We start from the raw sequence: 27031 nt of genomic DNA on the forward strand, positions 1-27031 counted from the left end.
TCGGTCGAGCGTTCACACAACACTCAACGTCTACCTGAAAAATAAGTTGTTTAGTACAACGCCATCTAGGGGGAATAATTATTATTAAACAGTAGATCTTGCCAGTTGGGCGAGCGTCCTGACGGACGTATAGTCGGTATCAGTGACAACTAAAATGTAGGGATTTTAATACAGCGCCACCTAGCGGGACTTAACAGTATTAGTGAACATGAGTTAGTTTAGGACAGCGCCATCTATGGGTTGTTATCGGAGTAATTTGGTACGAGGATATTTTGAGGCCCGTGGAAGGACATACGATAGCTGTATCAATAATCATCATTAGACGTAGTCGAAGACGCGGGTAGAGGATAATCTTTCAATAGTTTTTTTTTAGTTGCACCCGCGTGCGTACGTCAGCACCGTGCACCCGCGCCGGCTAGCGGACGCCCTTATTTTCTCAGAGCCTCGGTGGGTTTGTATAATTGTGTGATTTGTGTGGCAGATTGAACGATGCAATCGGCATTCCCGCAGAATTCGATTCGATTCAATTTCCGAGTTGTACTGCAACGCGCGGCTTGTTACACAGACAATATTAATAGGGAAGAATAGCGTTTCGAAACGAAATAACGGTCACTTTTCTATGAAATTCCATTTCGGGAGAAAACGTTTTCCACTAACTAAATCTTAACAAATCACTTTGTTTTTTATGGTCGATCGCTTCAGCATAATATATTCTATGTATATTCGTAATATATTCAGTTTTATAAAAACACCTGTGTCCACACATGACATATTTAGCTCGTACATCGCATCATATAGCATAGCCGTCACATTGCCCAACTCCCCCATTCCCCTCCACAACCCATGATACGGGATACTTGCAAAAATCTCCCGTTTCCGGTCGCGGACCGAACCGGGTTATCGAGAGGAAGTGCGTCCACTATTCCACGGTTGACAGCTTCAAGGGATTGACGCGAGACAGTTTGCATAACGATATCTATTGACATGCATACGACCTATTCTGAAAACTTTAAGAGGAAAGGGGATGACCGCTTGTCCGTTCAAAGGTAGTCCTCGTTTTCCTTTCTGGGTATTAGAATGATAATTCATAATTTTTTTATTGCATGAAAGTGAGTGCAAAAGGTGTTAGTATTTACAAAAGTTCATCACAAATCACAATCTTCCGAGATCGACGACTTCCGAGACCGAGGCGGGAACTATCGGGTATGCTATGCGACAGCAGAATGCCGGTACGTGTGAAGGGGAAGGTGTAAAAATCCGCAATCCGTCCGGCTCTCACCTACGGCGCTGAATGTTGGCTTCTGAAGAAGGTCCATACCACAAAACTGCACACAAAAGAAATGAAGATGTTGAGGTGGGCAGGAGGTGTCACTCTACTTGATAGGGTTAGAAACGAGCACATCCGCGGCAGCTTTAAGATCCGGCCTATAGAAGATAAGTTTCCAAATCGCGCTTAAAGTCAAACTGACGTTGGTTGCTCGAATCGAGCTGCTTCTGTCAATTGTACGACATACAAACCATATCTAAATGAGAACTTATCTAAACCAGAACTTATCTTTATCGTATTTCATTCTTCGAATCGGGCCGATACACTCTTTAACTGTGTGAATAGTTCTGGATGTTTTTACAAATTATTACAAACATAGATAGCAAAGTAAGGTTGAGTTTTTTGAACAAGGGTTTACATCATTTACATGTTCTAAGTGGTGGTGCATTGCTTATTGCTCTTATGAACTTTATAGTAAGTAGGTATACCCAAACTGATGTATATCGTCCATAGAGCAGGGTGCGCAGGATGAGAGCCAGCATCAACAGTATCCTGAAAATGACCTTGAGCAGACTAGACTGCCCGTACAAGAAGCGGTGTTGTGCAGTCTCAAATGGAAACCATCAGTGTTGATCCATGAATAGACACCAATTTAATTTAATTTAAGTTTAAGTTAGGCCATTAGCGTTTTTTAGGGTTCCGTACCAAAAAGGTACAAAAGGAACCCTTATGGTGCGACTGTCCGTCCGTCCGTCCGCCTGTCACATTGCAAAATATCTCGAGAAGTACTTAAGATGTCTCGGGTGTCGCGACTCACGGAAATTGTATATTGAGTAACATACAAACAAAAAAAATCAGTCGAATTGAGAACCTCCTCCTTTTTTGAAGTCGGTTAATAATAAGCGTTTTGGTACCAAAACGGATGTATGGAGTGAGCACTCTATGTACTTCTTTCTCTATGATACATACAGATCGTGCAAATTAGTTAGCCAATTTGCCCATAGATGGCGCTGTACACAATTATGGTAACAGTATCCTTCTGGTCAAAAGTCTTTCGTGATTATAGTTACATTAGAACATTATAAATATAAATATAATAAATATAAATATTATAGGACATTATTACACAAATTGACTAAATCCCACAGTAAGCTCAATAGGGCTTGTGTTGAGGGTACTTAGACAACGATATATATAATATATAAATATTTATAAATACTTCAATACATAGAAAACACCCATGACTCAGGAACAACTATCCAAGCTCATCACACGAATACATGCCCTTACCAGGATTTGAACCCGGGACCATCAGCTTCGTAGGCAGGATCACTACCCACTAGGCCAGACCGGTCGTCAAAATTGAAAGTTTGAACGGAACCCTCGGTGCGCGAGAACTCGCTCTTGACCGGTTTTTTGTCTTAAACAGAGTTATATATATATATATATATATATATATATATATATATATATATAAATATATATATATCTTTGGTGTATATAATAAACCGACCATTAAACACAGAAGATAAAACACCCTCGGCTAAAGTACTTCCTTGTAGGTTAGGTAAACTGCCGTAATCCACTAACGGAGGCCATACACGCCTAATTCCCTAATTAAATTTCACGATAACGACCGCGTGAAATTTGTGTGCGTCATAACTTATGAGAACTATCATGTTTGTAAACTACATAATATATAAAAATCGAATTATCATGAATGAATTGAATCGTATTGTCATGTTAGATTTGATAAATGAAATGTGTCATTTTCTGTACACTTCTTTGAACTACAACGACCCACTTTCAAAGCATGAGGAATGAAATAGTTATTTGTACAACAAGAGAGCAAAGTTTGATATTTATTCGAGTGCTTTGAGTCCCGTGCAAACGAATGATTCAAAATAATAAAAAATAATTGTTACGCAAAGTAAATAATTCTACTTTAAACGATCTCTACTATAATTTATGAAAAGTTGTATCCACAATTCGGATCGTATCTTAATTTTTTTTTTCAAATAAACGTTGTCGTTTTATTTTATTAAAATTTATTTCCTTTTGTTTTATTGCGATAATTACCTAAACTTAATTGTTAGAATACCTTAAGAGGCTGTCAACACCCAATGTCCTTGAAATTGATGTTACTTAAACAGTTTTTTAAGAAAGACTATTTGTTTTAGTCAAGTAAGAAAAATATATGTTCATATTAATTATATTTCAAAGACCGTGGTCGTACTCGATACACGATTGAACGAAATCGGCTCGATAGAAAATAATTGCAAAGATTGGTCTTAAAATCACAATTAAACGGTTTTATGTCTTTATTGTTTTGACTTATGGGTCTGCAATTAAAATCACAATTTCAAAACATTTATATCTAAACCGTGGTCGAGTTAAATATTACAATAATAATCTACTTTTTTTTATTTAAATATTTTTTTTATTATTCCCTTGCCCAGACCCAGTAACATGCGACAGTGCTATCTCATTTACTCCGATACAAATAGACAGTGTGCGCGCTTTAGGTATTGACAGCCTCTTAAGAAAACATGAGTGAAATAGTGATGAAGACGGATTACATGTTTTTAGGTTGTATTTTTATCTTCTAAATATGGTCTCAATGCTGGCGTGAAAATTTTAGTGTACTACACGTTATCAAAGTTATTTACATCTCGTGCACTTTTGAGTCCCTTACTACGCTCAATATTATAGAATCTTTCGGGACTCAAAGTAAGCACTCAAAGAAATATAAAACTTTGCTCTCTTGTTATACAATTAACCATTAATATATCATGCCTTTGTTAAGCTTTAAACTGACCTTAAAAAATCAACTATACAGGGAAATTGCAATTTTACTGGGCAATTCTACTTGCAATCTGTCAATAAGAATTATAGGACATTATAGGACTTTAATACACAAATTGACTAAGTCCCACAGTAAGCTCAATAAGGCTTGTGTTGTGGGTACTCAGACAACGATATATTTAATATGTAAATATTTATAAATACTTAAAAACATCGAAAACACCCATGACTCAGGAACATGTTCATCACACGAATAAATGCCCTTACCAAGATTTGAACCCGGGACCATCAGCTTCGTATGCAGGGTCACTACCTCACTACCCACTAGGCCAAACCGGTTGTCGGATGAATATTATCTATCATTTATTTCTTATAACAGTTTGGGGTAAATATATTCCTTATATAACGTATCTCTACTTTAGGTTTAAAACAAAATAAATTACTTCTACCAAATCGATCAATTAGCTACTGTGGTTCGAACTCATTAATTACGAAACTGCAGGTGTAATAAGTAGGTATATATCCATGAAATATTTAAAAGTTATTTGGTCAAAAGTATTACAAGCTTCTTACTTTTTCTGTGTGGGATGAAGATAATTGATTGATCGGACCTTCTACGACCATTTTCCTCTTTCGATATTGACATTAAGTCTAAGGAGAGACTTTGCCTCGTGTGTGTTCTACCGCTTGTACAATGGGCTGTGCTCTGAAGAATTGTTTGACATGATGCCAACGGCCACTTTCTATCACCGCACCGCTCGCCGTCGGCAGGGTGTTCATCCTCATACCCTAGAACCTAAATGGTCGCGTACTGTGCGGTTTAAGAGGAATTTCCTCCCGCGGACGCTCCGGCTATGGAATGAGCTCCCTGCCGAGGTTTTCCCGAGGGTATACAGTATGGGGTTCTTCAAAAAAGGAGTGTACAGGTTTTTAAAGGGTCGGCAACGCGCATGTAACACTTCTGGAGTTGCAGGCGTCCATAGGCTACGGTGACTGCTTACCATCAGGCGGGCCATATGCTTGTTTGCCACTGACGTGGTAAAAAAATATATATATATGTAAGTATATCATCCATAGCTTTGGCCCTAAGTACGACTTTTTTCGATTTTTATTTGTGTAAAAATTATAATAATTCAGCCTCTATACGTCCCACTGCTGGGCACAGGCCTCCTCTCATGTGCGAGAGGGCTCGGGCTATAGTCCCCACGCTAGCCCAATGCGGATTGGGGACTTCACATACACCTTTGAATTTCTTCACAGATGTATGCAGGTTTCCTCACGATGTTTTCCTTAACCGAAAAGCTAGTGGTAAATATCAAATGATATTTCGTACATAAGTTCCGAAAAACTCATTGGTACGAGCCAGGATTTGAACCCCCGACCTCCCGATTGAAAGTCGGACGCCATATCCACTCGGCCAGCACCGCTTTTCACCGTGTAAAAATTAGGAGCGAATAACAGATTTCATTGCTCCTAACTTTTATAATAATTAAATCTGTGGTTGATGTAAAACAAATTGTGTCAAAATATTTTTATTCATGTTAAGAGGCTGTCAATACCTAAAGCGCGCACACTGTCTATTTGTATCGGAGTAAATGAGATAGCACTGTCGCATGTTACTGGGCCTGGGCAAGGGAATAATAAGAAAAATATTTAAATAAAAAAAAGTGGATTATTAGTGTAATATTTAACTCGACCAAGGTTTAGATATAAATGTTTTGAAATTGTGATTTTAATTGCAGACCCATAAGTCAAAACAATAAAGACATAAAACCGTTTAATTGTGATTTTAGTCTCTTTTCGGTGAAGGAAAACATCGTGAGGAAACCGGACTAATCCCAATAAGGCCTAGTTTACCCTCAGGGTTGGAAGGTCAGATTGCAGTCGCTTTCGTAAAATGGGATTAGTTGCCAAGTGTATCCCAAGTTCCCAGGATCCGTGACATAAATGCCGGGACAATGCGAGGAATATAATGTGTAGGCATAAATGCTCGTTGTAGTGTGCATGACCACTGAAGACGGCTCTCCGCGCGGTCTGAGTATGCGTATGTGGGATCCTATGCGATATCGGGTCGGATAATGTGAAACGCTCTTATAATGGCATTAATAATAACGTCACTTTGACGTTAGAAATATCGTAAATAGATCTTATTGGGATCACAGCGGAATCGAAATAAACGCCAATTTTGACATGTCGTTTAGCTATCGATCTTTCCAAGATCTTAAACGTGTCTTAATCATTTTTCGAATCGGGCCGTTAAGCTATGTTAGTAGGGTACAGACCAAATAAATAATAAATAACGATAATTTTAGTCTAAATATCTGCCACCTTCTGGAACACCCGGGACTTGCGCGCGCGTTCGCACCCAGTGTCTCAGAATGGGGCAGTCCGTCTTCTCACTTACGAGACTTACGAGATTTAAGAAATAAGAATTTTGCATTTGTATTCTATGACATAACTTTTGCTGTAGCCATTACGCCAGCCAATACACGCTAATAAAAACCGAAATGTTACCCAACATTTTTATTATTCTGAACGGATTTTTTTAACAATTCCATCTCCAATAAAAACATTTAACACAGCGTACGTGCCCATAAAAACGGTTTCGGGGAGATTTTAAAATTCGCACGCTTTTTCTAACGTTATTTTATTTTTATTATGTGTATGATAGTGATGTTGTTTTTTCTGGTGAGATGCGGAACGTCGCAGTATTTTGACGAGGTATTAAGCGCCAATAACATCTACACTTCCCGATATCAGTCCCGGCTTCAAGCTTGATAATCGTTTTCCGTTTCACGGAATATCAGCACATCGTTAACAATATTTGAAATGTAAAAAATACTTTGTCAATAATTGCCAAAAATGTTCAAAGTTTGATATTTTTGCATTAGGACCACTTTTTTACGTTTCAAATATTCTTTATTCTTAAGAGGCTGTCAATACCTAAAGCGCGCATACTGTCTATTTCTATCGGAGTAAATGAGATAGCACTGTCGCATGTTACTGGGCCTGGGCAAGGGAATAATAAGAAAATATTTAAATAAAAAAAAGTGGATTATTAGTGTAATATTTTACTCAACCACGGTTTAGATATAAATGTTTTGAAATTGTGATTTTAATTGCAGACCCATAAGTCAAAACAATAAAGACATAGAACCGTTTAATTGTGATTTTAAGACCAATCTTTGCAATTATTTTCTATCGAGCCGATTTCTTTCAATCGTGTATCGAGTACAACCATTGGAGGGAAAAGTGGGAATTTCTTTTTCAGTTGTAGAAAGCCAGTGACAGTAACAATACTAGTGGTAAAAACAGAAAAAAATTTGCAAATCTCTGTTGTTACCACTGGTAACAAATTGGTGGTAACTAGTGAGAATAAGCCAAAATATCATTGAAATTTTACATAATAGATATAACTAAACTAACTAACTAACTAAACTAACTAACTAAGCAGAGGTATTTACTATTAATAACTAGCTTAAACCTAAAATAGGCCCATGAACATTGTACCCAGGATGCTGGCGGCATGTCTTCGATGTATCGGATTTTTTTTTTCACTTTATCAATCAATTTATTACAGACCACATAATGGTCCACATATAGTTAGTTTTGATCTTAATCTACATGTTAGTTTACTAACGCTAATAATAAATTAATAAAAGTCATTTGGTCCTCTGGCTCATTTTGGTAATCAAACTTATTGGTTATCATGCTTAAAATGCTGTTGCCACTCCCGCGCACCCTGTGAAGCAGCGAGACAGTTTTCGTGCGCCAGACGGCATCGAAGCCATCTGCGCGCGCCTCTGCAAATATGGAAAACGCGCTGCAGAACCGCGGGAGTCTCAACAGCGTCCTAAATGGGAGCGTGCACGACTGTCACGCAACCTAGTGTCCGCAAGTCTAGGGGAAAGCGTCAATTCACTACATCTTATAAAACTACTCCAAAACTAAAAACTACTGAACGGATTTTCATACGACTTTCATCTATCAATAGAGTGATTCTTGAGGAAGGCTTAAGTATATAACTTGTTAAGGTTTTGTGTAAATTGTTTGAAATATAACGATGTTGTCGGAAAAAATCACGCTGGCTAGGAGCTTCAATCGAAAATGCTGCCTAATCCGTTTGAGCTATAACAACACAATGTATGGTGGGGTTGTTTCTCATTCATATGTCTACAAAAAAGTCCGCGATGTTAAATGTCTATCTTTTAAGGATAACTTACTATACATATTCGTAACTTCTAGAAAAAGATCACGTAATACATGGCATTTGCAAAGTTATTTACATGGATACATTATTAACAATTATCAAAATAAATACGTTAGTTATATTAAGCATTTCATACAGCTTACAATAGTCCCTTACACTACCTATACAATTTAAATGAATATTTCAGGAGTAATCGTAAATCAAAGTTTCATTTCGAGCCATATAATTGTACGAAATGTTAAAGACGCTATCCGCAGTTAGTTCAAATATTTACCACCTTATGCGCTGGGATCGCTTTCCTTACCCCCACCATGCACTTCGCACGGTCCCAATTGGATGCGCAGGGCATTGTAAGCACGTTGAGTATATCTAACCCACAGACTTGACGTGTATGAGCAATGCTGATACTAAGTTGATAAATGATATATCAGTTCAACCCTATTAAGAGAGCATTAACTAGATATTGGAGTGGGAATATGTAAAGGAGCCCACTGATTATCAGTTCGCCGGACGATATCGGCCTGTCAGTTATTCGCGATTGTCAGCTTTTGCGAATAACTGACAGGCCGATATCGTCCGGCGAACTGGTAATTAGTGGGCACCTTAAGACACTAACAACGGTACTAACATTTTCTAAGTTACTAAGGGGCATAAACCGTGTATAAATATAATATATTTTACAGTACATAAATATAATATATGTGTAGCTTGACTGTAAGTGTTAATTTAAGGAATTAAATATAAAAAAAAAAAAAAGTACATATGGTGCTACTTTATAGCTTTTTGGACCCGGGTATGTCCTTAAACTACGTCCACAAGAGAGGTATGGGCATTGTGAATGTCATCCCGCTCTGTGTGGTAGGGCACAGCACAGCGGATGTCATTCCAGATCTAGAGCAGAGCCCAACTGGGGAAGTACCTCCACCTTACAGAAAATCGCAGCCAAATAACACTAGACCCTACTCATAGTGTTGTGTTCCTGCCGGTGAGTAAGGTTGCCAGAGCTCAACGAGGGTGGGAGGGGGTTATGGTCGGCAACGCGCATGTAACTCCTCTGGAGTTGCAGGCGTACATAGGCTACGGATACTGCTTACCATCAGGCAGGCCGTATGCTTGTTTGCCACCGACGTAGTATAAAAAAAAAAAAAAATAGCACTAGTGCGAAAATTAGCATATTACGTTACTGTGTCAAACATTTAAAGGGCCATATGTACTGTAAAACGTTGTACGATACATGTGCGAATAGGTAATTCGCAACTCGTGTCGATTTAAAACACTCCCTTCGGTCGTGTTTTAATTTATCGCCACTCGTTTCGAATTTCCTATTTTTCGCACTTGTATCGTATTGTACTATTACAGTACATATGGTGCTACTTTACCGCACTAGTGCGCAAATAAGCATATTACGTTACTGTGTCAAACATTTAAAGGGCCATATGTACTGTAAAACGTTGTACGATACATGTGCGAATATTTGTCGCACTTGTATCGTAATGTACTAATAAAATTTCGATGTTAATTTGATACGATGGTTAGTATACGACCCATTCATGTACAAATTTTTGTATGAAAAAAAATGGAGGCTGACAAATTTTATATTTTTACGCTCTACTGTATACAAAATTCAATAGCCTGCGTCATCAGGGAAAAATTAATTATAAGTCATCTAGAACCGCCTTTGTGTCTAAAAACATAATCGGTATGGCCCCACGAATATTTAATAAATTACCACTAAGCATCCTAAAACAAGAAAACATTAAAGAGTTTAAAACTGCATTGTATACATTTTTAGCATCTAAGGCATATTGTACCATTCAAGAATATCTCAATGACATACATTTGTAATAGAGTAGGTATAAGTAATTTATGCATGCGATACACATGACATTCTTGAATATTTGCATGTCTTTGTGACGAAACATGCAGTTCCTTTTTTATATGTATGACCTTTTGTACCATGTTTTAGCAAATAAAAATCTGATTCTGATTCTGATTCTGTAAAATATGATTTGAAGCACTTACTGGGTTGTGATATAGGACAGCCGTGGTTGTAGTAGATATATTTTTTACGATTGCATATTTTATACATAAATATAGGTGGATTGTCAAATAAAATTAGGAAACTATAGGTCTATAACGAAATCAATCCATAGCTATTAGCTAAGTTGCTCATATGTTTATTTTAAGACTGTTTGTTTCTCAATAAATTAAAAAAAAAAAAAATTGTAGCCACATTAAATTTACTGCCATCTTTCGACACGCGATGATTCTTTCACAGCTTACACTTATAAATTTGTTAAATATCAAAAAGTGGCGACATCTTACTGGGCTAAGACAGTGCATTGCAGTGGTGCCATCGCTCGAAACGATGCCGCCATACCTATGGCCTTAAGAGGCTATCAACACCCAATGTCCTTGAAATTGATGTTACTTAAACAGTTTTTTAAGAAAGACTATTTGTTTTAGTCAAGTAAGAAATATATATGTTCATATTAATTATATTTCAAAGACCGTGGTTGTACTCGATACATGATTGAACGAAATCGGCTAAATAGAAAATAATTGCAAAGATTGGTCTTAAAATCATAATTAAACGGTTTTATGTCTTTATTGTTTTGACTTATGGGTCTGCAATTATAATCACAATTTCAAAACATTTATATCTAAACCGCTGTTGAGTAATATATTACACTAATAATCCACTTTTTCTTATTTAAATATTTTTCTTATTATTCCCTTGCCCAGGCCCAGTGACATGCGACAGTGCTATCTCATTTACTCCGATACAAATAGACAGTGTGCGCGCTTTAGGTATTGACAGCCTCTTAAATCTATTAGATGGCGCCACTTTTTGATATAAAGAATAAGGATCAAAGTCAAATGGCGTTCTAAAAGTTTAATCATGTGTAGAAAGATAAATTTACTGTGGCTACAAAGTTTTCTCTGACAACGAATACAATGAATTAAAACAAACAGAACTCAGTCGAAACAAACTACATTTGAATAAGAATGCCCGCTGACAAAACGAAAACAATGGCGCTTTTTAAAATATATCAGTTTTTCAATGACAGCGATGTGTCATGGCGGAGTAAAGCCTGTTTCAGAATTGAATGCACAATGAAATATTATATTTGTATTGCTGTTATTCGGTACCATAGACTCATATTCGTAGACACCGCTTCACATAGCTTGTCCAATTTTGGGCAATCACTTGCTTTACTTTTTAGACTGAGGCGGTTGGGTTAGGTTAGGTTAGTTGAATTATTATGATTTTTTTGTTTCTATTTACTTGGATATTTGTAAAAATTTGGCCTCCGCTGTGAGCCGGACATGTGATTGACAATAAATAAGTAATAATAATAATTTAGTCAGTGCCGGTCCGAGTCCTTGGTCAGGGTAGAGAGAGATTGAGTTTTGGCGTCCTTGGTTGAGTAAAGGGTTACATTACATCCAAAAGAATTACGGGATAAAAATGCTTCTTTATTTTTCTAGATGTTTTTAAAATTCGCATTCCTACTACTTGGCGCCTAGAGCGACCTCTCCACTCACTCTACGCTAGGATCTGACCTGGCTTTAGTTGCAAGCGTCCAAAGAAGCGTGCACCGCAGCGTCGAGCGTCCAAGGGATATGAGCAGAGTGCGTGAGGCCACTCATATACGTTTATATTTGTTTAACATGGACGCCGTGCCGTAAGATCCGCTGGTCGCTTCGAGCGTCAAGTCAGTTTCCACTCATATGCTACTGCATGAATACATTCGAGAAATAAGAGCGCATGTTAACTAATACGTTGCTACACTACGCTTGTAACGTAGCCTATATTAGGTTTGTACATATGTAGGGAAACGCCTTAGTAAACATTGCATATCGGTCTTTAGAAAGAGAATATTAGAGACAACGAGAGAGATAGAGACATCGCTCTACGAAGCCAAATTCTGATGTGCAAATTCTGTCATTAAATTTATCGTCGGGTACTGTATAAGTTGCTGTAGTAGTTACAATAGAAATAAGCGGTTGCGCTAAAATGAATCAGTGCGTGAGCGGGGAGGTGTGATGGCAGGACTGCGAGTTGTCGTATTATGCTTTATCTATTAGACAAGTGATCTTTGATGGGTGCATTCACGCCGCAGTTTTGGCTGAAGCGTAACTTGAATTTTAAAATGTGTTTCGAAGCTACAGCAAGTATGAAAGAGCATTATACAGAGGGTTTTTGTATTACTTTATTTTAAGGAAACAAAAAAATTTCTTCGAGATTTTTTTTTAGATCGTCATATAGTTAAAAGAGTCCGCAGCAAGCTCAGTGCCCCTAGTGTAAATTTAGTCGATAGCGAAACGTGACGTACGCGTTTGCGTTAAGTCTCATTTTGTATGGGTTTTTGAACAGCGCGCCAAGCGGGACGTTTTGGAAAGTCAAAAATCTCATACAAAATGACACTTAACGCAAACGCGTACGTCACGTTTCGCTGTCGAAAATATTTACACTAGGGGTACCGTTCTCCATACAAACGTAAACTATACTCTCATTTTTAAACAACTAGCTAGATTGCTCTGAAACGTTGTACAAACGAGTTGCGAATTCCCTATTCGCACGTGTAACGTACAACGTTTTGCAGTACATATGGCCCTTTAAATTTTCGAGTACGCACGTATAGTGCTAGTTACCGCACTAGTGCGGTAAAGTAGCACCATATATACTGTAATGGTACATTACGATACTAGTGCGAAATATAGGAAATTTGCAACGAGTGGGGATAGATTAAAACACGACCGAAGGGGGTGTTTTATATCGACACGAGTAGGGAATTGCCTATTCGCACATGTATCGTACAACATTTTACAGTACACATATGGCACTTTAAATTTTCGACATAGTTACGTAATGTGCTATTATCGCACTAGTGCGGTAAAGTAGCACCATATGTACTGTAAAAATAAATCAGCTCCAAATACGCTTCATGTCAAAATACTTTCTGTTTTTAGTTTTTACCTATTTAAACATTAGTTAAACATTCCCGCCCTCAAAACCCGGAATATGATAATAATTTAAATGTGAACATTATTCCCAGCAATTCTTCAACGAAAACCGCGGTGTAGCCAAGGTCGTGGTGGAGGCTCTTCAGGACTGGAAGTTCGACGGCCAGCTGACCCTCGACCTGAAGAAGGAGAACCAGGTCCTGCTCAACAGGACCATGTCGCTGCTCATCAAGTACATCGTCAAAAGGTGCCTTATGTCGTCACTATAAGGTTTAATAATAATTAACGCAAACCGAACTGTCGACCGAAGTATATCACTATCTCTCTTACTCTTGCCATGACCAGTTAAGCGTGAATGAGAAGTTTAACGCCCCCGGTCGTCAGTTTGGTTCGCAGGCGGAGAAAGACGGATTGCGGTCACTTGATTCCAGAACAGAAGCTAAGGCGCAAAGATGAGAGAGTGGAAGAGAGAGAGAGAGAGAGAGAGAGAGAGAGGGAGAGACTTGATTCCGAAGCAGAAGCGGAGAGATTATAGCGAGAAAGAGATAGATACTAAATGAGACTAAACGCAAACGCATACGTCACGTTTCGCTATCAAATAAATGTACACTAGGGGTACTTACTGCATCCTAAATCGTAAAGGTGTAACCGCGTTTAGTATGTCTTTGATTGCACTTAGGAACAATTTATTTAAATCTAGTTTTAAAACCAGGTAGGACGACTGAATTCAAAGAAATTCCTAGCTGACCAACTTTTCAAATCTCGAATTTTTGAAGCTTTGTTTCTGTCGCGCCGCCGTGGGCGGGAGTGCGCGCGTGCGATAAGGACAACTGCAATTCCCAAGGTCTAAAATTCTCACGCAAAAAACTCAAAAATCGAGGTTCTTACTCGACTGTTTCCTCCTCCAAAATGCAACCAATCATTATGAAATTTTGGAAACTGCAAGAGGAAGAAATGATCTATATGCCGCTATGTTTTGATATATTTGTTGTCATATTTGTATACTGCGCCTTTATTGCAGTTTTTGCGATTTTCGAGGCGCTGTAAGTTCAAAATAAATTTATCCAAAAAAGAGAAGCAGATATTGATGATATTGATCTTATTTGAAAAAAAATCATTGCTGTAAGTTAAAAATTCAGGGAGGAAACAGTCGAGAGCGTTTGTATGGAAAAAATCGCAACTAGGAATTCCTCTTCAGTAAGGTTTGTGAAGCGTTTAACAGAAATACAAAATGAAAGCGTTCAGAAACCAATTCCATTTCAAATTAGGTGATCGTCGACAGTTTTTTTGTATAATCTCCGATTTGTCGAAGACTGGCCGATTGATTTGGAGCCCCGCCAGAAATCGAGGCAAGTCCTCGAATATTACACGCACACCTTGATGACATTTTAAACTGTTTCAGAGACAATTGAAGATTAAATACGTAGTATACCTTAGTTATGTTGAGTATCTTCCTCACAAATACTAATGTGAAAATGCCAGAGACATAGCGATCATCAACGGCTCCTTAGGGCATGTTTCACAATGTCCAAGTAAAGTTTTGGATAGCTAAATAACAAATAAATTAACTGCTAAATAAAGCTCCCTTAAGTCGTAAAGGTTCTATAGATCATGTCTTTCACGAGGACGCATGCCTTGGGTCGTATTGTTATGACAGTATAGGTTAGATTAGTTATAACTCCCTTTTTCAGAATCCATAACTCCCGCGGGAACAATATAGGTCTTTGTCTTTCAGTACATATGCTTGAATAAGATCTTTTTCGAGCAAGTGTGATGAAAAACATAGATTAGGTAATGATACAGTAAACTAAGGTAAACGTAACTCACTCTAGCGACTAGATGGCAGTGAAACAAATTACACAAAGATATTAAGTAGTTTCAGCTAGAATTTTAAGGATTTGTTTTTAGAAACTTACTCTGCATGTATTGAAAATGTCTGCGGCCATGAACAGTTCATTGTATGAATTGCAAAGACGGCGAGGTATTGTCAGACAACAAAATCTCGTAGAGATGAGACATTTTTGAATAAAGCCACTTTCCATAGTAGATATAGCTTAATTTCTGATGAGTGATTTATAAAGTTTGTTTGATGCAGGGAAGTGGACAACTACAGGAATCGGCGAGCAGAAGCTGTCAGCCGGAAGATCTACTCGGCACTCATCATGAAACTCATTGACATAGCCCGAGTGAGTTACTTTTTCTTAAAAATATACATTTTTTCAACCCCCGCGAGACCTCAAAATCGACTTCCATAGGAAAATTCGATAGAATCCAATGGTATCTACCCTGAAAAGAAAAAAGAAGAATAAGACAGTACGTGAAATAACGACAAAAATTTGATTCCCAAATGACTTCTGTTCCCAGGATCTACCCAAGAACCAATCGGCCACTTACCGCATAGACACAGCACACCACTACTACATGTCCGTGGAGTCGCGTGACCTTCACGATGAGATCGCCGACCGACAAGTGTTCCACGTGTGCGCGCGGCTCTACGACATCATGCTAACTGTGAGTCATTACAAGAACCAACCACTTGCCGCATACACACATCGCTACTACGTGTAGCCGACCGACAAGTGTTCCACGTGTGCGCGCGGCTCTACGACATCATGCTAACTGTGAGTCATTACAAGAACCAGCACTTGCCGCATAGACACATCGCTACTACATGTAGTCAATCGACAAGTGTTCCATGTGTGCGCGAGGCTCTACGACATCATGCTAACTGTGAGTCATTACAAGAACCAGCACTTGCCGCATAGAAACCGCACACCGCTACTACATGTAGATATATTACTTACTGTGAATCTTTATTTTTTCTAGAAGATTATACAAGAAGTCCTTAATTGTTGTGAAAAAATATCACTACTCACATAGTACATTTTTGGCAAAAAAAAATTTTTTTGACATACCGTAACCGGGTAGGGTGATGTAGTGGTCGGGACGTTAGCCGCGTAAGCTAAGCTAGTAAATCCGGCTATGGCCACCAGTGGGATTGGTGACTATATGAAATATATGATTCTGGTATATTTCAATACAATTTCTAGTATGACTACTTAAGAAAACATTACTAAATTACATTTAACATCAAACATTTTTAAATGAAAAAAAATATTTGTTCCCTAGCTGTTTAAAAACACGCTTAAGAGCCCTTAATCCTTGGAGCGTTCTCCGATTTCACGAAATAACGCTCGATAGATGGCGTTGGCGCTCGGTACGCGAGCGCCGGCAACGCGACGCGCGTTTCAATGCAGACTAGAATAATCTTGATAGTTTTCAATATAATTTCAAGCAACATTCATTTTAGTGTCATATGATATCATATGGGCACTCTTTATTTTATTGTATATGCACAGTAGTTTTTTTTTATGTACCCTACTACTAAGTGTACAGACTACAGAGTGTACTATAACCCTTGCTCTTTATTCTGTCTCTTTCACACCAATGGAAAATGAAGAAGTTAGTAAATGACTGCAGGTATAAATAAAGTATATTAGTGCGATAGAGAGACAGATAGTGTTTCGTTGTCGTATCGTAAACGATTGGCATGTTGGCCACACACTTGCTTAGTGCCTAGCCAAAATACCAATCGTTTGCGTATATTAGTGCGATAGAGAGAGAGTAGTGTTTCGTTGTCGTATCGTAAACGATTGGCATGTTGGCTACGCACCCATGATACCTAGCCAAGAAGCCAATCGATTGCGCATATTAGTGCGATAGAGAGACAGATAGTGTTTCCTTGTCGTATCGTAAACGTTTGGCATGTTGGCTACGCACCCATGCTGCCCAGCCAAGATGCCAATCGTTTGTGCATATTAGTACGAGAGAGAGACAGATAGTGTTTCGTTGTCGTATCGATTGGCATGGTGGCTACGCACCCATGCTGCCTAGTCAAGATGCCAATCGTTTGCACACATTAGTGCTATAGAGTTTCAGTGTTATTTGAAATCACGTTAGGGTTTGTATTATTATTTTTGACCCGAATGAAGTCCATCCAGGTTCTTATGATGGAGTCAGGAGTTGGTCACCAGAACTCCTAATCTACTCATTATAATTCCATCGTGCTTGGGCTCAAAAGATTTGCCCTGACGAACACCATCGATCTAGATGAGGTCCAGGGTCTCATGACGGAGTCAGGAGTTGGTCACCAGAACTCCCCAGAACTCCTAATTTACTCATCATAACTCCATCGAGTTTGGGCTCAATAGATTTACCCTGATGAGCACCATCAATCTAGATGAAGTCCAGGGTCTCATGATGGAGTCAGGAGTAGGTCACTAGAACTCCTAATCTACTCATTATAATTCCATCGTATTTCAGCTCAATAGATTTGCCCTGACGAGTACCATCGATCTAAATGAAGTCCAGGGTCTCATGATGGAGTCACGAGTTGGTCACCAGAACTCCTAATCTACTCATTATAATTCCATCGTGTTTGGGCTCAAAAGATTTGCCCTGACGAGTACCATCGATCTAGATGAAGTCCAGGGTCTCATGATGGAGTCAGGAGTTGGTCACCATAATTCCTAATCTACTCATCATAACTCCATCGTGTTTGGGCTCAATAGATTTGCCCTCACGAGCACCATCAATCTAGATGATGTTCAGGGTCTCATGATGGAGTCAGGAGTTGGTCACTAGAACTCCTAATCTACTCATTATAATTCCATCGTGTTTGGGCTCAAAAGATTTGCCCTGACGAGTACCATCGATCTAGATGAAGTCCAGGGTCTCATGATGGAGTCAGGAGTTGGTCACCAGAACTCCTAATCTACTCATTATAATTCCATCGTGTTTGGGCTCAAAAGATTTGCCCTGACGAGTATCATCGATCTAGATGAAGTCCAGGGTCTCATGATGGAGTCAGGAGTTGGTCACCATAATTCCTAATCTACTCATCATAACTCTATCGTGTTTGGGCTCAATAGATTTGCCCTCACGAGCACCATCAATCTAGATGATGTTCAGGGTCTCATGATAGAGTCAGGAGTTGGTCACTAGAACTCCTAATCTACTCATTATAATTCCATCGTGTTTGGGCTCAAAAGATTTCCCCTGACGAGTACCATCGATCTAGATGAAGTCCAGGGTCTCATGATGGAGTCAGGAGTTGGTCACCAGAACTCCTAATCTACTCATTATAATTCCATCGTGTTTGGGCTCAAAAGATTTGCCCTGACGAATACTCGTATGATGCTCGTCAGGGCAACTCTATTGAGCCCAAACACGATGGAGTTATGATGAGTAGATTAGGAGTTCTGGTGACCAACTCCTGACTCCATCATGAGACCCTGGACCTCATCTAGATCGATGGTGCTCGTCAGGGCAAATCTTTTGAGCTCAAACACGTTGGAATTATAATGAGTAGATTAGGAGTTCTAGTGACCAACTCCTGACTACATCATGAGACCCTGGACTTTATCTAGATTGATGATGCTCGTCAGGGCAAATCTATTGAGCCCAAACATGATGAGGTTATGATGAGTAGTTTAGGAGTTCTGGTGACTAACTCCTGACTCCATCATGAGACCCTGGGCCTCATCTAGATCGATGGTGTTCATCAGGGCAAATCTATTGAGCCCAAACACGATGGAGTTATGATGAGTAGATTAGGAGTTCTGGTGACCAGCTCCTGAATCCATCATGAGACCCTGGACCTCATCTAGATTGATGGTGCTCGTCAGGGCAACTCTATTGAACCCAAACACGATGGAGTTATGATGAGTAGATTAGGAGTTCTGGTGACCAGCTCCTGACTCCATCATGAGACCCTGGACCTCATCTAGATTGAAGGTGCTCGTCAGGGCAACTCTATTGAGCCCAAACACGATGAAGTTATGATGAGTAGAGTAGGAGTTCTGGTGACCAACTCCTGACTCCATCATGAGATCCTGGACCTCATCTAGATCGATGGTGCTCATCAGGGCAAATCTTTTGAGCCCAAACACGTTGGAATTATAATGAGTAGATTAGGAGTTCTAGTGACCAACTCCTGACTCCATCATGAGACCCTGGACTTTATCTAGATTGATGATGCTCGTCAGGGCAAATCTATTGAGCCCGAACACGATGAGGTTATGATGAGTAGTTTAGGAGTTCTGGTGACCAACTCCTGACTCCATCATGAGACCCTGGGCCTCATCTAGATCGATGGTGTTCATCAGGGCAAATCTATTGAGCCCAAACACGATGGAGTTATGATGAGTAGATTAGGAGTTCTGGTGACCAGCTCCTGACTCCATCATGAGACCCTGGACCTCATCTAGATTGATGGTGCTCGTCAGGGCAACTCTATTGAACCCAAACACGATGGAGTTATGATGAGTAGATTAGGAGTTCTGGTGACCAGCTCCTGACTCCATCATGAGACCCTCGACCTCATCTAGATTGAAGGTGCTCGTCAGGGCAACTCTGTTGAGCCCAAACACGATGGAATTATAATGAGTAGATTAGGAGTTCTAGTGACCAACTCCTGACTCCATCATGAGACCCTGGACCTCATCTAGATCGATGGTGTTCGTCAGGGCATATCTTTTGAGCCCAAACACGATGGGATTATAATTAGTAGATTAGGAGTTCTGGTGACCAACTCCTGACTCCATCATGAGAACTTGGACTTCATCCGGGTCAAAAATAATAATGCAAACCCTAACGTAATTTCAAGTGAAAATGAGTTTTTCAGAAAATCGCAGCCAAATAACACTAGACCTTACTCATAGTGTTGTGTTCCTGCCGGTGAGTAAGGTTGCCAGAGCTCAACGAGGGGCGGGAGGGGGTTAGGGTCGGCAACGCGCATGTAACTCCTCTGGAGTTGCAGGCGTACATATGCGGGCCGTATGCTTGTTTGCCACCGACTTAGTATTAAAAAAAAAGTAACACTGAAAATCCATCAATAAGCGAGTCTGTTAGGCATACTGTAAAAAATGAACTTTTATTAAGATTTTCTAATCGCAGTATATAGCACTTCTCGGAACTCCGTAGCTGATTACGATCGCAACGAATGCCTGACAATCGAGCACAGGTCCGTCCTCTAAGCGCGCTCCGCGCGGACTGAGAGCGGGGCGTCGCTGCTGCGTGATTTATACGTGTTTAAAAAAAATATAAATTTACGGCAATGTAGGTCCCATAGTTACGATTTTTTTTTTATAGGTTAACATAAAGTTACAGTTTGCTATAATATTATTTTTAAAGCAAAATATGCGTACAATTTGCGGAAAGAAAATATAATAAAACCCTGTTTTCGCCAAAAAAATGAAGAAAACTCGGAAGGTATTTTATCAGTTTTTTCAAATGAATCTTCGATTGTTCATCATTCCAGCCCCTCGTACGAGATATGTTGAATCAAATTGTAGTCATTCATGTACCAAATGATTCTTGATTACAGCAAAATTGAGAACCGAAACGCCACATCTCACTGCAAAATTTGGAAAAGACTCCCAAAAAAACTCATTAAAAAAGAGGTTTAAAAGAGAAAATGAAAATTTGAACTGATGGAGCCGCTAGTTTAGGAAACGATTATTTAAGTACGTTACCAATTTTTGAATAAATACTAATAGTTACGTCGTAATCTTTAATGAAAAAGGAAGAATTTTACAAAATACGCTCGTCTGTAGGAATAAGGACTCTTAATTATTGTCGACTGTACTTAATGCCCTCAACAGTTTGGACGCGTTAAAACAAATCATCTATCGTTTTTGGTTAAAGAAGAGACGCTTTCCAGACAGATTTTCGTTCATTGACCCTCCTGTTGCTATCTCTATTGCACGTGCATAATTATATTGCTGTTTGCTGTCAAGCTCGCACAGTGACGTTGGCACCGGCATCATGATAGCAGCAGGCAGGTCAATGTACCAAAATCTACCGAGTGTTTCCTGTAACAGGAGCAATAAATTAAACTGTAGGCTGTACTCCTCTAACTCACCAATATTTGTTCAGCAACTTTTAAAAATAACTTATGTTTAATTTGTATTACACATTGAAGTTAAGAGGCTGTCAATACCTAAAGCGCGCACACTGTCTATTTGTATCGGAGTAAATGAGATAGCACTGTCGCATGTTACTGGGCCTGGGCAAGGGAATAATAAGAAAAATATTTAAATAAAAAAAGTGGATTATTAGTGTAATATTTAACTCGACCAAGGTTTCGATATAAATGTTTTGAAATTGTGATTTTAATTGCAGACCCATAAGTCAAAACAATAAAGACATAAAACCGTTTAATTGTGATTTTAAGACCAATCTTTGCAATTATTTTCTATCGAGCCGATTTCGTTCAATCGTGTATCGAGTACGACCACGGTCTTTGAAATATATAATTAATATGAACATATATTTTTCTTACTAGACTAAAACAAATAGTCTTTCTTAAAAAACTGTTTAAGTAACATCAATTTCAAGGACATTGGGTGTTGACAGCCTCTTAATTCAGACGCAATGTATTGCGAATTTTGTTACTTACGTTTAAAGCGTCAACACACTGATGTCAGCGTACATTGAAAATAATATTAAATTTGTATGAAAAAGGTAAAAACTAAAGATTTTATAATTTTTAAAAGTTGTTAATCAAAAGTTATATCGTTTTATGAGTATCAATAATAATAACATACTCGTATATGGCTAATAATATATACGGTTTAATTATTTGCTTGTGTTATAGGAAACAGGTATATTGAAAGCGTCTCTGCTTTATACAAGTGACCCATTATTGACCGATATTAAACAGGTTTCACGCCAAAAAGATGTTTATTACCATTATCTCTATTTTCACTCTAATTCCCTCAAAATACTAAAATGTTATCTAAAGAACTACATGTCCCATATCACAAAACTTGAAATTCTAACAACCTCCTATACCTAAAGTTCCTGTTTTACCAAAACCTGACTTATATCGTAGCTTTAAAGTCTGTTTTTACTATTAGACCGACATAACATAGGTGTTATCGGATTACGTGTGTACGTAGGTAGGTATAAGAGTTTATGGTAGAATTTTATGGCGAACCGAATCTCATGAGTAAACTTGTGTAATAATAACGCCGGTTTTACGACTGAAATCTGAGGCTAGGCTGTCTCGAAGGAAATAGAGATTGTATATCATGAAACAGAAATAAATACAACCCTATAATATAAAATAAAATAAAATAAAACATTTATTGCAGATCAAATCCATAGGATATTAGTAACTAAGTTAGTAGGAGCAGAAAATATACAAAAAATATATATATTAGAAGTCTCATCTTATTTGGCCTTTCCGATGGCCACTTCGACCCAATATTTAATCACAGGGCAGTCAAGACTCTCTGACAATACTCTGAGACCGTTGCTGTTGCCACACACTCACCTGAGTAGTGATCCCACACGCTTGCGTCGGATTGCGAAAAGGTCGTCCGTTCGCACTTCTGCAAACATGCTGGACGCACTACGGTGCTTCGACAGCCGCAACAGCATCCTCAAAATATTGTGGTGTTGGACTCTCAGTGCATTGTATGCCGTCTGTGTAAAACCTACCCACGGATTGCAAGCTTATAGCTTTGGAGAAGTATTAGGTAAATAAGTCCGTCTCGGCGGCTCCTTAAATTAGTGAGATAACAACTGCAGCTTACGCGAAAAATCCTGAGTAAAAATCTTAGAAATCGAGGTTACGTTCTTGATATTTTTCTCCTCCGAAACTTAACCAATCGTAAAGAAATTTTGGAAACGGAATGAGGAATAAATTATCTGTGTCTAAACGTTTTGATTTTCGGGTTTATGGTTGCTGATTTTGTGTGCTAGGCGCATTTAAATCGCCGTTTTTAGCGCTTTTTGAAGTACATAATTTAGTTTTTATAAAAATAAGAATACAAAAAAGCAAAACGCAGACACAGGTACCGGGTAATATTGAACTCATCAACACCAGACCAAAATCCAGACAGGAAAATGTCTAGACCGCTTCTATGGAGAAATGATCACTTAATGTTTCCCCTTAACGTTCCAGTGCGTAGCGTCATGTCTCTCTATTCCATATTAGTGCGACAGTGGCAGTAGCGTTTCATTCGCTAACAATTGACTCGTTGGCTACTATCTATCGCTTGCATATTCGAGCGACAGAGAGGCAGTTAACTTTTTCGATTTTCGTTGTTAACGTTAGGCTCTCATGTATCTAATATTGTTCACAGGCGCCCAGAATTCTAAGCCATCTGGGAAGAATAGATCTCCTAACGCCCAGGGTTCTAGTGCGCAAGCTGCAGGACATCGAAGTCAGACCTGTGCATCTTGGAGCACTTCTTGTTATACAGGTACCTATGTATTAAGAGGGAAGAATAGCTTTCCGATCCTAACCGAACGTATGTACGGTCGCGGAAATTGATTCTTTAGCAACTTGCGGTTCAAGTAAATTTGGCTGTACATACTTACGGTAAGAGCTGTCCATTGTAATGTGACACGTTAACTGCTAAAGAATCAATTTCCTCGACTGTGCATTTTTGATGAAATTCCCATCTCGAGAAAAAACGGTTTCACTTAACTAAATATTAACAAATTACTTTAATTTTGATGTCGATCGCTTCAGCGTAATATATTCTAGGTTATTATAGCCTTCGTTTTAAAAATACATAGTTTTTAATAAAACAAACGTATAAAATGTGATTAACACCTGGTCGAATTAAGCCGTTTTAAAAACTATGTTATTTTTAAACAAAACCTATAACCCTAGAATGTATTAGGTAGAATATATATATATATATATATATATATATATATATATATATATATATATATATATATATATATAGTCCTCCACATCGATTTCGATGACGGCGACCTCAGCAATCAAGGGTTTTTCCTCTTATGAGCTCTTATGTGGCTGGCCTGGCCAAACTTGCTCTTAAACACCCTTTCACATTCACAACAGTATAGTTGACCGGCCGCGTTGTATGTATACACATAGGAGGGCTTAGGTCTATCCTTGCGTAGATGGCGTTTTACGTCTAATGTAGCGAGGCGCTTTTCCTCAAACGACTTGGTGGATTCGAAGATGGTAGATCGCCAAGATGACCGTTTCGCAGCGAATATAGAACATATAACAGTATGGAAAATATTTTGTCACATTTCGATGTAGTATATATTAACCATGGCTATGCATCTTTGTATGACTTTTTGCGAATTTTTGATTATTAATTAGGAGCGAACAACAAACTTACAATTCTTATCTTGATACCTACATCAGTACCCCTAGTGTAAATTTAGTCGATAGCGAAACGTGACGTACGCGTTTGCGTTAAGTCTCATTTTGTATGGGTTTTTGAACAGCGCGCCAAGCGGGACGTTTTGGAAAGTCAAAAATCTCATACAAAATGACACTTAACGCAAACGCGTACGTCACGTTTCGCTGTCGAAACTATTTACACTAGGGGTACAGTTAAGCTACTAGGCCAAGATTGGTATCGTTTTCGCGTAAATGCGAACTGAAACTCTATAGAGTAAATTTATTCGATAGTGAGACGTGACGTACGCGTTTGCGTTCAGTATCGTTTTGTATGGGATTTTGAGTTTCCAAGCTTGGCGCGCTGTTTCTAAATCCCATACAAGATGAAACTTAACGCAAACGCATACGTCACGTCACGCTATCCAATAAATGTACACTAGGGGTTCTGATGCCGATTCATTTAAGGTATCACATTGACACTGTTCGAAAGTAAAACCATGGGGAATCAATAACCACTGAACCGATTTAAATGAAATTTGGCCTACATCTTTGATTTTGTTGAACATGATACCAAACTTGACTTAGTACCTAAACATAAACAGTTGTCAACCTCAGACATCGTCGAGGCTGATTCCCCCCCCCCCCCCCCTTCCTAACATGCGTCAAAAATCTGGGAGGCTCCACTTTTTAAACACATCTTAGACATAATCATTTTCTTATTAATTTAAATTTTTTTTCAGTACCACCTCCGACGCACAGTCAACTACGCCATCCAAAACAACATTCTCGAGACCCTCAGCGCCGAGCCCCGCATGGTCGGCCCTAAGGTCATCGGGACCCTAAAGGACCTGGCCGCTCTTCTGTTACCGGTGGTCGAAATGCTGGATGTCCACCTGGCACATTCGAGTCCTATGTTCAAAGATACATGCCCGTCTACGTGGCTTGGCATTGTCCATAATAAATAACTCTATGTATTTTATTATCGCCTGGTACCTTGTGTGTCATTTGACATTTATTGGCTATGTGTAAGCGGCAACTGTAATGTAGCCTACGGGCGTCTACCACCACAAGGGTGTCACATGCACGTTGCCATTTAAAAACAACATAATGTTAATAATGACTCGAGTGGATACCAGGTCACGCCCTAAGATCATCGGGTCCCTAAAGACCGGGAAGGAGAAAGACTCAGGAGGGCTGATTGGGGCTTTGTTCAGATATTTGTGAAAATCTTAGCTGTTCCGATATATTTGATGACGACTGAACCATAATAAGTTTTTTATAAATTTTTTTTTATATATATCCTACGTCGGTGGCAAACAAGCATACGGCCCGCCTGATGGTAAGCAGTCTCCGTAGCCTATGTACGCCTGCAACTCCAGAGGAGTTACATGCGCGTTGCCGAACCCCCCCCCGTTGAGCTCTGACAACCTAACTCACCGGCAGGAACACAACACTATGAGTAGGGTCTAGTGTTATTTGGCTGCGGTTTTCTGTAAGGTGGAGGTACTTCCCCAGTTGGGCTCTGCTCTAGATCTGGAATGACATCCACTGGCAGTGCCCTACCACACAAAGCGAGATGAAATTCACAATGCCCATACCTCTCTTTTGGACGTAGTTTAAGGACGTACCCGGGTCCATTTCATTCTTTAATTCGTTTCATTTTTTAATACGATCTTTAATCGTTGACTCTACTTTTATTTCAACAGACAAGTTATACTCATTGAGACTATTCTATTATCAAAGCCATAATCGGTTACAATCGGTTATGGTTATTTTCGACAAAAAGTAATAAATTTACAATCAAGTAAATAAAAAATTACGTAAACAAAATACAGTAGCAGGGAATGTAAGTCTTCGTTTTTTAATAAAACACAAAATGTTGTAAAACTTAAAAAAATTACCTTGGACGTGATACAATACTCGTATTCTATCAAAATATTTCATAAATAAGGGTAGTAAATTTAGTATATTTTCGTAATTAAAGTACACGAATGCCAATAATTATAGTAACATCCGAAAAAACCAGGATTTTGTTTCAATTTTTCGAGTTTTGGATGGGGTATGTCCTTAAACTACGTCCAAAAGAGAGGTATGGGCAATGTGAATGTCATCTCGCCTTGTGTGGTAGGGCACAGCACAGCAGATGTCATTCCAGATCTAGAGCAGAGCCCAACTGGGGAAGTACCTCCACCTTACAGAATACCGCAGCCAAATAACACTTGACCCTACTCATAGTGTTGTGTTCCTGCCGGTGAGTAAGGTTGCCAGAGCTCAACGAGGGGGGTGGGGTTAGGGTCGGCAACGCGCATGTAACTCCTCTGGAGTTGCAGGTGTACATAGGCTACGGAGACTGCTTACCATCAGGCAGGCCGTATGCTTGTTTGCCACCGACGTAGTATAAAAAAAAATCGGTTACGAAATGTTGTCAAAATAATCGGTTACAACGAATTATTTAGGTTACGGTTATAACCGATTTGCATTCCCTAGCCTTGACAATAGAGGCTTGTTCAGATATTTGTGAGCACCTTGGCCGCTTCGATATATTTGATACCGGCTGTAGCACAGTTTCCGAATGCTCTTTGAATATTACAAAGCC

The 27031-nt window shown here is 39.0% G+C and overlaps 2 protein-coding genes across 2 annotated transcripts in view; one reads left to right on the forward strand and one right to left on the reverse strand.

Moving 5' to 3' along the window:
- The window catches only part of LOC133528841 (uncharacterized), a 107895-nt gene that overhangs the window by 34610 nt on the left and 46254 nt on the right, over positions 1-27031 (reverse strand). The window lies entirely within an intron of this gene.
- LOC133529775 (uncharacterized) lies at positions 6427-25427 on the forward strand. The gene is made up of 6 exons (XM_061867587.1): positions 6427-6793; positions 13346-13500; positions 15349-15439; positions 15618-15764; positions 23408-23527; positions 25176-25427. The coding sequence occupies exons 1-6, from the start codon at positions 6731-6733 to the stop codon at positions 25398-25400; spliced, it is 801 nt and encodes a 266-aa protein (XP_061723571.1). The 5' UTR covers positions 6427-6730; the 3' UTR covers positions 25401-25427.

This window comes from Cydia pomonella, chromosome 1 (assembly GCF_033807575.1).
Source record: "Cydia pomonella isolate Wapato2018A chromosome 1, ilCydPomo1, whole genome shotgun sequence".
Taxonomy (NCBI): domain Eukaryota; kingdom Metazoa; phylum Arthropoda; class Insecta; order Lepidoptera; family Tortricidae; genus Cydia; species Cydia pomonella.

Bases quoted from the DNA above. Each gene is read 5' to 3' on its own strand.
- LOC133529775 (XM_061867587.1), top strand. From the start codon at position 6,731: ATGTGTATGATAGTGATGTTGTTTTTTCTGGTGAGATGCGGAACGTCG. The intron at 13,501-15,348 runs GTGCCTTATGTC...TGTTTGATGCAG, and splicing joins ATCAAGTACATCGTCAAAAG to GGAAGTGGACAACTACAGGA. The intron at 23,528-25,175 runs GTACCTATGTAT...ATTTTTTTTCAG, and splicing joins GAGCACTTCTTGTTATACAG to TACCACCTCCGACGCACAGT.